The 13,709-nt window shown below is 39.8% G+C and overlaps 1 protein-coding gene across 2 annotated transcripts in view; it reads right to left on the reverse strand.

Annotated features, from left to right (window-relative positions):
* Positions 1 to 8,521: 8,521 nt before the first annotated feature.
* MOXD1 (monooxygenase DBH like 1) overlaps positions 8,522 to 13,709 on the reverse strand; it is a 97,439-nt gene continuing 92,251 nt past the window's right edge. For both annotated transcript variants that reach the window (XM_061428005.1, XM_061428004.1), the window contains 2 exons: positions 10,259 to 10,427; positions 8,522 to 9,774 (listed from right to left, as the gene is read on the reverse strand). In XM_061428005.1, coding sequence (XP_061283989.1) covers positions 9,607 to 9,774; positions 10,259 to 10,427 — 337 coding nt within the window. In that variant the 3' untranslated portion in view covers positions 8,522 to 9,606. The remainder of the gene's footprint in view (positions 9,775 to 10,258; positions 10,428 to 13,709) is intronic.

Below are 13,709 nucleotides of genomic sequence, written 5' to 3' on the forward strand. Positions count from 1 at the left end.
TCCTATAGCTGTCAGAATCAATGCTGTATTAGCTATGCAAAGAAAAAAATTAAAAAGATTTGCTTAAAGCCATGCCTACAATCCGCTTTTCTCCTGAGATTTGAACTTGAGCTTTCTTGTTCGCCAGTGTAGTTCATGTCTGTAGCAGTGTGTCTGGCTCAAGGGTGAAGGATGGACAAACAATTTAAATTGTTTAAAGTCAAGGAGAGATAAGAAAGCCTTTCTCAGCAATCAATGCAAAGAAATAGAGGAAAACAACAGAATGGGAGACTAGACATCTCTTCAAGAAAATTAGAGATACCAAGGGAACGTTTCATGCAAAGATGGGCTCAATAAAGGACAGAAATGGTAGGGACCTGACAGAAGCAGAAGATATTAAGAAGAGGTGGCAAGAATACACAGAACTGTACAAAAAAAGATCTTCACAACTCAAATAATCACGATGCTGTGATCACTCACCTAGAGCCAGACATCCTGGAATGTGAAGTCAAGTGGGCCTTAGGAAGCATCACTGCAAACAAAGCGAGTGGATGTGATGGAATTCCAATTGAGCTATTTCAAATCCTAAAAGTTGATGCTGTGAAAGTGCTGCACTCAATATGTCAGCAAATTTGGAAAACTCAGCAGTGGCCACAGGACTGGAAAAGGTCAGTTTTCATTCTAATCCCAAAGAAAGGCAATGCCAAAGAATGCTCAAACTGCCACATAATTACACTCATCTCACATGATAGTCAGAGAAAGCAACGGCACCCCACTTTAGTACTCTTGCCTGGAAAATCCCATGGATGGAGGAGCCTGGTAGGCTGCAGTCCATGGGGTCGCTAAGAGTCGGACACAACTGAACGACTTCACTTTCACTTTCATGCATTGGAGAAGGAAATGGGCAACCCACTCCAGTATTCTTGCCTGGAGAATCCCAGGGATGGGGGAGCCTGGTGGGCTGCCATCTATGAGGTCACACAGAGTCGGACACGACTGAAGAGACTTAGCAGCAGCAGCAGCAGCAGCATATGATAGTAAAGTAATGTTCAAAATTCTCCAAGCCAGGCTTCAGCAATATGTGAACCGTGAACTTCCAGATGTTCAAGCTGGCTTTAGAAAAGGCAGAGGAACCAGAGATCAAATTGCCAACATCCGCTGGATCATGGAAAAAGCAAGAGAGTTCCAGAAAAACATCTATTTCTGCTTTATTGACTATGCCAAAGCCTTTGCCTGTGTGGATCACAATAAACTGTGGAAAATTCTGAAAGAGATGGGAATACCAGACCACCTGACCTGCCTCTTGAGAAACCTATATGCAGGTCAGGAAGCAACAGTTAGAACTGGACATGGAACAACAGACTGGTTCCAAATAGGAAAAGGAGTACATCAAGGCTGTATATTGTCACCCTGCTTATTTAACTTCTATGCAGAGTACATCATGAGAAACGCTGGGCTGGATGAAGCACAAGCTGGAATCAAGATTGCCAGGAGAAATATCAATAACCTCAGATATGCAGATGACACCATCCTTATGGCAGAAAGTGAAGAGGAACTAAAGAGCCTCTTGATGAAAGTGAAAGAGGAGAGTGAAAAAGTTGGCTTAAAGCTCAACATTCAGAAAACGAAGATCATGGCATCCTGTCCCATCACTTCATGGGAAATAGATGGGGAAACAGTGGAAACAGTGTCAGACTTTATTTTGGGGGGCTCCAAAATCACTGCAGATGGTGATTGCAGCCATGAAATTAAAAGACACTTACTCCTTGGAAGGAAAGTTATGACCAATCTAGACAGCATATTCAAAAGCAGAGACATTACTTTGCTAACAAAGGTCCGTCTAGTCAAGGCTATGGTTTTTCCAGTAGTCATGTCTGGATGTGAGAGTTGGACTATAAAGAAAGCTGAGCACAGACGAATTGATGCTTTTAAACTGTAGTGTTGGAGAAGACTCTTAAGAGTCCCTTGTACTGTAAGGAGATCCAACCAGTCCATCCTAAAGGAAATCAGTCCTAGGTGTTCATTGGAAGGTCTGATGTTGAAGCTGAAACTCCAATATTTTGGCCACATTATGCAAAGGGCTGACTCATTTGAAAAGACCCTGATGCTGGGAAAGATTGAGGGCAAGAGGAGAAGGGGCTGACAGAGGATGAGATGGTTGGATGACATCACCGACTCAATGGACATGAGTTTGAGTAGGCTCCGGGAGTTGGTATTGGACAGGGAGGCCTGGCATGCTTCAGCTCATGGGATTGAAAAGAGTTGGACTCGACTGAGCGACTGAACTGAACTGAATGTCTGCACTCGGATTTCTTACAGAGTTCATATGTACAACCACATCTCAATAATGCAAAGGACAGACTATAGGAATCTCTATTACTAAAAAAATGTAAAAATTTAGAATAAAAAAACAGAAAAATTTTCCAGCTCATTAGCAGTCACAAAAGTGACTAAAGAAAATGGGCAACCCCATGAGTAGGATTAGTTACCATATTTGCTTACTTTTCCAAGTGCACTGCCCATATACAGCTCCTGGCTGGGGGAATGAACTTGTCGTAGTTTACTCCAAATCCTGTGCTTTTATAATTTGGGGACTATGGAGTTTTAAAGAACAGAGTACTTCATACAAGCACTAAATGGTCTGTGAAAAGCACCATCATTCTTGCAAATCCAGTATGCTGTCTGAGCAATAGGGTTTATGACCCTAGGGAGATTAACAAATGACTTCAAATGCCAAAGACTTATCCTCATCTGTCTTGGGAAATCCTTTACAAGAAGCCAGTGATGTAGAGGCAAGAGTTTCCAGGCAAAAATTCTCCACTTCCCTTATTTACAAATTGCATTCTCATTACTGCTCACAGTGCCACTTAAAGACATCAAACTGTTATTAAAGAAGTAGATACACACACACACACACACACACACACCACACACACACCACACACATATATTAATAGAGGACTAATGGACTTCAGTTAAGTTCAGTTCAGTTAAGTCGCTCAGTCGTGTCCGACTCTTTGCGACCCCATGAATCGCAGCACACCAGGCCCCCCTGTCCATCACCAACTCCCGGATTTCACTCAAATTCACGCCCATCGAGTCAGTGATGCCATCCAGCCATCTCATCCTCTGTTGTCCCCTTCTCCTCCTGCCCCCAATCCTTCCCAGCATCAGAGTCTTTTCCAATGAGTCAACTCTTCGCATGAGGTGGCCAAAGTACTGGAGTTTCAGCTTTAGCATCATTCCTTCCAAAGAAATCCCAGGGCTGATCTCCTTCACAATGGACTGGTTGGATCTCCTTGCAGTCCAAGGGACTCTCAAGAGTCTTCTCCAACACCACACTTCAAAAGCATCAATTCTTCAGCACTCAGCTTTCTTCACTGTCCAACTCTCACATTCATACATGACCACAGGAAAAACCATAGCCTTGACTAGATGGACCTTTGTTGGTGCTATCTAGGTTGGTCATAACTTTCCTTCCAAGGAGTAAGTCTTTTAATTTCATGGCTGCAGTCACCATCTGCAGTGATTTTGGAGCCCCCCAAAATAAAGTCTGACACTGTTTCCACTCTTTGCCCATCTATTTCCCATGAAGTGATGGGACAGGATGCCATGATCTTCGTTTTCTGAATGTTGAGCTTTAAGCCAACTTTTTCACTCTCCTCTTTCACTTTCATCAAGAGGCTCTTTAGTTCCTCTTCACTTTCTGCCATAAGGATGGTGTCATCTGCATATCTGAGGTTATTGATATTTCTCCTGGCAATCTTGATTCCAGCTTGTGCTTCATCCAGCCCAGCATTTCTCTTGATGTACTCTGCATAGAAGTTAAATAAGCAGGGTGACGATACACAGCCTTGACGTACTCCTTTTCCTATTTGGAACCAGTCTGTTGTCCATGTCCAGTTCTAACTGTTGCTTCCTGACCTGCATATAGGTTTCTCAAGAGGCAGGTCAGGTGGTCTGGTATTCCCATCTCTTTCAGAATTTTCCACAGTTTATTGTGATCCACACAGGCAAAGGCTTTGGCATAGTCAATAAAGCAGAAATAGATGTTTTTCTGGAACTCTCTTGCTTTTTCCATGATCCAGCGGATGTTGGCAATTTGATCTCTGGTTCCTCTGCCTTTTCTAAAGCCAGCTTGAACATCTGGAAGTTCACGGTTCACATATTGCCGAAGCCTGGCTTGGAGAATTTTGAGCGTTACTTTACTAGCATGTGAGATGAATGCAATTGTGCGGTAGTTTGAGCATTCTTTGGCATTGCCTTTCTTTGGGATTAGAATGAAAACTGACCTTTTCCAGCCCAATGGACTTAATTAAGAAATTGAGCAGCAGTGATTGAAATGGTTAGATCATAATTGAAACTGAGTATTTAACTCAATTTTCTCGGGCTTCAAAATCACTGTGGATGGTAACTGCCACCATGAAATTAAAATACAATTGCTACTTGGAAGAAAAACTATGACAAGCCTAGACAGCATATTAAAAAGCAGAGACATCACTTTGCCAACAAAGGTCCATATAGTCAGAGCTATGGTTTTTCCAGTAGTCATGTATGGATGTGAGAGTTGGACCATAAACAAGGCTGAGCACTGTTAAGAACTGATTCTTCTGAACTGTGGTGTTGGAGAAGACTCTTGAGAGTCCCTTTGACTGCAAGGAGACCAAACCAGTCAATCCTAAAGGAAATCAATCCTTAATACTCATTGGAAGGACTGAGGCTGAAGCTGAAGCTTGGGTACTTTGGCCACCTGATGCAAAGAGCTTACTCATTGGAAAAGACCCTGACGCTGGGAAAGACTGAAGGCAGGTGGAGAAAGAGGCAACAAAGGATGAGATGGTTGGATGGCATCATCGACTTGATGCACATGAGTTTGACTAAACTCCAGGACAGAGTAAAGGACAGGGAAGCCTGGTGTGCTACGGTCCATGGGATCACAAAGAGTTGGACACAACTTAACGACTGAACAACAATTCAATTTAAAAAATTAAAACCAAACAGTGAGAGAACAGACATTTAAGATCAAAGTAAACCCCAAATAGAAGGTGAAGTATAAAATAACACAAGCTACAGTAAAATGACAGTTTGGAAGTTTTAGAAAGAGGCTTAGAATTATTACAGTAAGAGGTTAAAAAACTTAAGATTGATCCCAGAGCTAAACTCACAAAAAGAAAGTTTAAATTTCAGGTAACTGAGTTTAGAATGAACAAAAACAAAAGTAGTACGGAAGGAAGTAGAATCCAAGATGTGAAGGCTCAGATCAGGTTGTTGGAGGAAAATCCCATGGACAGAGGAGCCTGGTAGGCTGCAGTTCATGGGGTCGCTGAGGGTCGGACACGACTGAGCGACTTCACTTTCACTTTTCACTTTCATGCATTGGAGAAGGAAATGGTAACCCACTCCAGTGTTCTTGCCTGAAGAATCCCAGGGACGGAGCCTGGTGGGCTGCCGTGTATGGGGTCGCACAGAGTTGGACACGACTGAAGCGACTTGGCAGCAGCAGCAGCAGCACTTTTAAACCTGCTCCAGAGCGGACAGGATTGACAAACAGATGCACAGAGCGCCCTCTAGTGGTGAATAGAAACACTTTTCTCGTTACTATGGATACCTCTCCCACCCCATTCTTATTTCCCCTATCTTTTCCTTAATTTTGGTTAACAGAATATTATATTTAGTAGAATTATTTGGAAGAACATATTTTTCCTGAAATATCTTGATAAGAAAAGACAAATTATAAAGTAATTTCTCAAGATTAAGTGAAGTTGCTGTCATCAAATATGGAAGAAAAATTTTCATGAAGCAATAAAAAATAGTGTAGAATTTTAAAGCTATTCACCTTAAAAACTAACCACATAAAAGACAAGAAACAGTGCATTTGAACTCTGAAATATCATTAGTTTCAATGAGAACACATTATTTTCAGAAATAAAAGATCAAAACATAGTATTTTTGCTCTTCAGAAACATAAAACCTAACAAGCAGGCAGTCAATAAAAAAATTTTGAGGGAGTGATTACCAAATTCAGGCTTCTTTGGTGGTTTAGTAGTAAATAACCCATCTATCTGCTAATGCAAGAGACGTGGGTTTGATCCCGGGGTCAGGAAGATCCCCTGGAGAAGGAAATAGCAACATACTCCAGTATTCTTGCCTGGGAAATTCCATGGACAGAGGAGCCTGGCGGGTACAGTCCATGGGGTCGCAAAGAGTCTGACACGACTTAGCAACTGAGCATGAACTCACGACTGCCAAATTCACTCAGACCTACTATTCATTTGACAAGTGTCATTCACTTAGTAAAAGTGGTTAAAGTCAAATTTCAGCTGATTATGTCTGTAAGGAGAAGAGAAAAATCTGCATTTGTTATCAGATACTGTTTACCTTAAACTGGAGATTTTGCAAAGGGAGGAAGAAAACTAACATTGACAGTTCATTATGCCAGATGCTATTTCTTGATTGTCACATTTAATCCACAAGCAACTTCATAAGGTTAGAATCTATTATTCCTACTTTACCAGTAGGAAAACAAAGCTTACTAAGTGCAAGTAATTAGATTTAATTTATACATGTGTAGTTTGTAAAGTGATTGAAACTTAGGTCTCCAATGATTACTGCAGTACAGTATGCTATCTGTTAGCTTTTCTGCATACAAGTACTCAACTTGAAAAGCAGTTTTAAACACTGAGAAATATCATGAAAGCAGTTTGCAAATTTCAAAGCACTGTACAAATATATGGAATTATTTTGGTTGTCAATATTTAATGGGCTTATTTTAAAACACTAAGAGAGAAATTGGTTCAAATCAGACTTGCATTCTATATTTGCAATATGGAATAACTCCTCCCAATTTTCAAAAAAAATTTTTTGCATTACATCAATCCCATCTTGAAGGCAATGGCAACCCACTCCAGTACTCTTGCCTGGAAAATCCCATGGGCTGAGGAGCCTGGTAGGCTGCAGTCCATGGGGTCACAGAGTTGGACACGACTGAAGCGACTTAGCAACAGCAGCAGCATAGGTCTAAAACTTCTCAAAAATATATAGCCTTATTTGTCAATACTTCTCAAATATTTCATTCGTGCCACATAATTCAGTTTAGTGAATTTTTCACTTTTAAAAATGTAAATTTCCTTTTCTATTTCTCTGTAAATTGTACTAACTCTAGGTTAATAAAAAATAGTGTGTTGGCAAAATAGAACAGCAAATTAGGAACAGACTAGTGAACACAAGCGGAAGGCCCATGTTTGTTGGGCTATGCTTTGCAGTTCACCATGAACAGCTTGAAATTCTTAGAAAAATTGTTGCATAAACCTGGACATGCTCTGCTGGGAAAAGTACATGTCCCAAAGCTTATTCCTTGAGGAACGTCGGTCCAAGACAACATGGTCAAGTGGTCAATGAGTTTGGGAAATGTTTCACACTACATAACTTGAACTTTCCAATACACAGTCATATATTCAAGACTGAGAAGTGCAACAGTAAGCCTTTTAAAATTTGTAGCAATTTTCCATAGCTCTTCATATTTTCCATGGAACACTCCTCTGGCCCAAGGGATAAGGGATGCTGCCATGAGTCTATTCAATTGACCACTTTCTGCTTATAAAATACCACCTTACTATACTGGATTTGAATACAACAGATAACCTATCCTAATTTTCAAAGAGTCAGTGCTTCAAAATTATATATATATATTATATATATATATATATATATATATATATATTCATTCATGAGGATTCCTATGAGAGGAATACCTGCTTTATTCTTAGCAACACTGACTGGAAAAATAGATTTCCCCTGGCTCCAAAAATTTGAGTTTCCAAAAGTTGTGTATCCTTTTCTAGCCAGTATGTTCAGCTTCCTTACCAAGAACAATGAAAACAAATGAAATATTACACAATTTCCAAAGGAAATCATTTTTCTTTGACATCTCAGATTCAGAAATTCTGAACTAAAAATAAACATGAAATTTCAAATACGGAGTGTTTGGGATGGTCATATTATATAAATATTTGGATGGAAAACCATAGAATCTGATATAGCACTTATGAAAAAGAATTAAACTTAACAGTAAAATACTCCTCATAAGTATTACAAACATTCCATTAAGTGGACAAATTCAAAGAATCAAGAAGGAAAAACTCCAAAAGACAATATTTATTTAAAAAACAATATAGTCTGTGTTGGGACTTCCCAGATGGCTCAGTGGTAAAGATCCCACCTGCAATGCAGGAGACATGGGTTTGATCCCTGCACAGGGAAGATTCCCTGGAGGAAATAGCAACCCACTCCAGTATTCTTGCCTGAAAAATCCCATGGACAAAGACGCCTGACAGGCTAAGTCCGTAGGGTGCAAAGAGTCACACATACTGAACAACTAAACACACACACATGCATAGTTTGTGTTTAAGACATTGTTTGCTGGGGAGAAACGGCTTTAAAATGAAATGGAAAAATACAACACTCTTAATTGATGTGACTGGCAAATCGGGCAGTATTGAACCATTTGCTTCTCTCAAGGAGTATACAAGATATCACACAAAAATTTAATTTCATTTAGTTTATTAATATGATCAAACAAACTTAGCTTAAGACAATGAGCAAAAGACACAAGACAAGATTTGGCTGATCTATACCAAAAGAACAAAAAAAGGTGACAGGACTGGTGACAGTTTTATTCTGGAAAGTTAGTTCATTAACTAATATAAAAATAAATCTACAATAGCAACTGTGACTCAAATCGAGCCAGTATGCAACACGTGTGATACCCAACATGGTCAGAGAGGACCTCACATCCTCCTCAGCTGGTTCACACCCTCTGGCCTTTGTCCTGGACCTTCACAAAAGACCCCTCACAGCACTGAGTTTGCAGCCAGCTACGTTTCCTCCTCAGCCTACAATCAGTGATGTACCATGGCTGTGTTTTCTATAGCCTCTTTCTTTTTGGATAGTGACAGAGCTCAAAGGAAAAACTCACCTGGCCAGTGCTGAGCAAGGAAGGGGGAAAAAAAGATGGGTTCAGGGTAGTTTGGACTCAGGCTCAAGTGAATGAGCAGACTAGAATGGGCACCATCAGAAAGTGTTGAGGTCAGGGGCCCATGGATAATTCACAGAAAAGGACAGAACCGGATATTACAAGAAAGTAGGAGGAACCACTGTTCCATTGCGGAAATCACACCAAAGAGCAGTGAAGAGGAAGAACACTGGAATGGAGAGTACCTCCATTTACACCTTTAAGATGAAAACATTTAAAAGAGGAATATAGAAATCAAATCAAAATTTTTAAAAAGTAAAATAGCAACAAGTATTTCAATAAAATGAAATACAGGAGATAAAAAAGTCTTACTTCTACTTGACTTTGTCCAATTTTTTAAAGAGGTTACGTAAGGTCAATTTTGCTTTACTGAACGATTCATACATGTTACCAGATATTTCTGAGGAAAAGATGAGAACCTGATGGACATCTCTCAGGAAGCCTGGGAAGGAAGAGGGGACAGGAGGAAGGGAACCTGTGAAAGGAAGTCTCCAAGGTCTTCACCCTCATCCTTCACACCCCATAAATGTCCTTAACCAGCACGTGAAATGTCAGGCTCAGATCACGGAAAACCATGGTCTCCGAGCAGGACAGAGTTACGGCCACAAGCTCCTGGTGCTGAGTGAGCTGCCCAGGACCACGAAGCTCAGGAGCAGCTCGAGACAGACATTTCCACGCAGGGAAGTGGAAGAAGCTCCGCACACCAAGGGCTCTGCTTGATACGGTCTTTCTATATCTGGAGGTAATGCTGTCATGCCTTGAATCTGAAAAGCAAAGAGCAGAAACAAAGCCACTGAGTGTGTGATTGAAGAGCAGGACTGCGGCCAAGCTTGCTCAGCCCCTGCACTTCTGCAGGGGTTAAAAGGGTGGGAGAGGGGGAACGGATGCTGAAGTTGTCCACCAGGCAGTCAGAATCCTAGGGATTCCCAGGAACGTGGAGAAAGGGTCAGACACACCTTTGAGAAAGAAGAGATAAAACATGCTCTGTTGGATTTCATTTTGAAGCTTTCATCCCACCTTATTCCTTTTTCATCCCAACTTTAGTTTTACAATAAACTTCCTTCTTTGAAGGAAGTGGGATCAGGAGTTTTGGGGCATCTACGTAATCACTGAAAAATTCTCAGACTTATCAAAAGACAACTGAATTTGTGGATATCTGTCTGTTCCTTCCTTTCATGTTATCTGTTGTGGATTCAGGTAAGATGCAGTATCTGTTTTCCCTGAAGATTAAAACAAAGTGGGACTTACCGACCACTCTGCATTGTCTGTCTTAGAACATCTCACGTTGACCGGCAGGCTAAGGACAAGCTTATTGAAGGCAAGACCTTCCTTTTTAGTCCATTTAAACTTGTTCATTGCATCCATGAAAGAAAGGTTTCGATACTGCTTAGGGCTTTTGATAATGAAAGGCCAGGTCCTGAACATAAAATAAATAACCAGAATGAGTTATATTCAGAACAAAAGCATTTTGTGTTTCCATTACTTTTCAATACCATAAGTCCCCTACATGTGAGCTTTTAAAGATGCAAAAAGATGCAAACAGACCCCTGTATGCCAGCTGTTGCACTGTACTCCTGCACTTTTCAAGGTATGGTACTGTAAGATTAAAAATGTTTCTTTACTTTCTATGTTTGTTTTTTATCTGCATATTATTTGTGTGAAAAGTATTATAAACCTATTACAGTACAGTACTATATAGACAATTATGTTAGCTGGGTACCTAGGCTAACTTTGCTGGACTTAACAAATTGGACTTATGAATACACTCTCAGAAGGAAATGCATTTGTATGTAGGGGACTTGCTGCTGCTAAGTCACTTCAGTCGTGTCTGACTCTGTGCGACCCCATAGACATCAGCCCACCAGGCTCCCCCGTCCCATTGATTCTCCAGGCAAGAACACTGGAGTGGGTTGCCATTTCCTTCTCCAATGCATGAAAGTGAAAAGTGAAAGTGAAGTGGCTCAGTCGTGTCCGACTCTTAGCAACCCCATGGACTGCAGCCTACCAGGCTCCTCTGTCCATGGGATTTTCCAGGCGAGAGTACTGGAGTGGGGGTTACTGTATTCTAAAACAGACTTCATACTAGTTCATTTTTACACACACATAGATAACCTAATTGAAAGTACTAATGAACTCTTAAGCAGTTACTAGAAGAAATACATATAAAATAAGAAATCATTTTTTAAAAGAAAATTTCTCAGTTTAGTAGCAGATGAGTGTTACCTTTAGACCAATAGTTTTGACTTAGAAAGCTTCCCTGGAGTCCCACAATTCCTCACATAACTGTTTTGGCTTTGGTTAACAATATAACTGATAGGAATTCAGTTCTGAAGACTACCATGCTAATGGTGTAATGAAGAAGTCTGCAGAATATCAAAAGATATTGAACAACAATGGAAATTTCAAGTCCACACTGTTGAAAAGCCTGACCACTGCTGGTTGCCCTGTTTTTGCTTGCCTAAGTAGCAACATGTTTTTTAAAAAAATTGAACCAGTGTTTTTAAAATTTCACTGAGGAAAAAATATTTTAGAGATGATACACTCTGCTTCTACTTGCTGCTGAAGAAAAATATATGTTAAATGTCCAAGAAATATAAGTTTTATATTATTGATTCTTGAAAAAAGGAAAAGTGTTTAAGTGTAGTTCAAAAATTTGCATGGTCTGTTCTATGGACCATCCAGGAGATTATCACGGGTAACTGGTAGGTATTCGGCTCCCTTAATACCCCAAGAGGAAGTTCCAGCGATTTTCAATAGTTAGCAACGAATTAACCTCCAGCTGAGGAATCTACATTTTTAATATTTGATCTTCATAATTTCTTCATTTAATTATGTCATATCAGCTCTCTCTCTTACACACATAACCTAATCAGGCACATTTAATATTATCTTTTTAATTAAATTAAACATTCTTTATTAATCTTTTAGAGTTATGAAGATAAATTTTTTATGTTTAAAATGAAAACATTTCCTCTGTACTTTAATGTGAGATAATGAATAATACAATAGGTTATATACAAGGATCTTAATATTCTTTATTCTTAACCTTTTTTCTTTAATCAAAGTCAATATATCTTTGTTGAGTTTTAAATGCAGTGTTTTGCAGAGACCTTAAAGTTCCATAAAGAATGAGCAAATGCCATCACACTGCAGCAAACAGATCTAGCAATGACCTAAAATTGATAACAGTGTAAATTAAATACTCTGTGGAGACTTATAGAGGTACAATCCAGAATTAGTACAAAATAAAATTTGTACATGTAAAAACTTGTTTAAAGTAAAAATCTAACTTGAAAGGGGCCCATTATATTTACATACCATGTTATTTAAAATATACTAAAAGCTAGGTCCTAGTGGTAAAGAACTCGCCTGCCAATGCAGGAGATGTGAGTTCCATCCCTGGACGGGGAAGATCCCCTGGAGAAGGAAATGACAACCCACTCCAGCATTCTTGCCTGGGAAATTCCATGGACAGAGGAGCCTGGTGGGCTACAGTTCATGGGGTCACAAAGAGACACAACTGAAGCAACTACAGCCTCCCATAAAGTAAATTTAAATCAAACATTAAAAAGCAAATTTACTTTTCAAGGAAATAAGGTATTTGTTTTGAAAAAAGGAAAAATCTACTTTATAACCAGGAAAATGCTGGGGGTGCGCGGGAGAGCATCAGCCTGTAATCTCCTAAACCACCACAAGGGGGCACTGGACTCTCTGCTAACTCCCTAAGTTTTCTGCAGTTTGCTAGTAAGAGTGAACGCGTGTGTGCTGAGTCACTTCAGTCGTGTCTTCTCTTTGTGGCCCCATGGACTGTAGCCCACCAGGCTCCTTTGTCCATGGGATTCTCCAGGCAAGAATACTGGAGTGGGTTGCCATGCCCTCCACCAGGGGATCTTCCTGCCTGACTTAGAGATCGAACCCAGTCTCTACTGCGTTGACTGGTGGGGTTTTTTTTTTTTTTTTTTTACCACTAATGTATTGTATATTACATAGATGAAATCTTAAAAAAGTTTTACGGCTAGAACAAATTAGCATCCGTTTGAGATTTCACAGTATCAAGTTACAGAAGAGGTGTAAACACATTTTTTTACTTATTATAAGTATGTAGAAAAGGATTTTTAAAAGGGCAAGCCCAATGAACCTTATGTTGGAGCCAGCAGGACAGGCTGGGTGGGGAGAGTGTCACAACCTCCCTAACCTGGCATCTTCTCCCATTTTTATTGTCTCCTTTCCCTTCCTACTAAATTTGTTCAGGCTCCTACTTTATAACGTCATACCAACAAACTTCCTAACCTTCCAGCCTGTCCTACACCACACTTGCTGATTACCACTGGAGAGAAGAGAAGGAAAAGACAGAATGAGGAGTAATCCTGAAAAAGTAAATATTTATCCTAAGTATTTTTCCTTGAAAGACTACAATCTAAACCAGAAACAGATAATGTTCAAGTAGCAAGTTCTGTTCTCACTGGGACTGGGACTTAGTTATTAAAAATTTAGGAATGTTCTAGAAAGTAAAACCATTACATTTCTGCACATCTGGGCAGTGTCTAAATACCCAGATCCACATATATATTGAAGAGTATTATTTATATATCACTTTAGTTGATAAAAATAAAGGATTTAATACTGATGAGTAATTTTCCTTTATGAGCATAATTTAATTGGCTAGTCGATTTAAAAATGTACAGAAATGAAATAAACT

This window comes from Bos javanicus, chromosome 9 (assembly GCF_032452875.1).
Source record: "Bos javanicus breed banteng chromosome 9, ARS-OSU_banteng_1.0, whole genome shotgun sequence".
Taxonomy (NCBI): domain Eukaryota; kingdom Metazoa; phylum Chordata; class Mammalia; order Artiodactyla; family Bovidae; genus Bos; species Bos javanicus.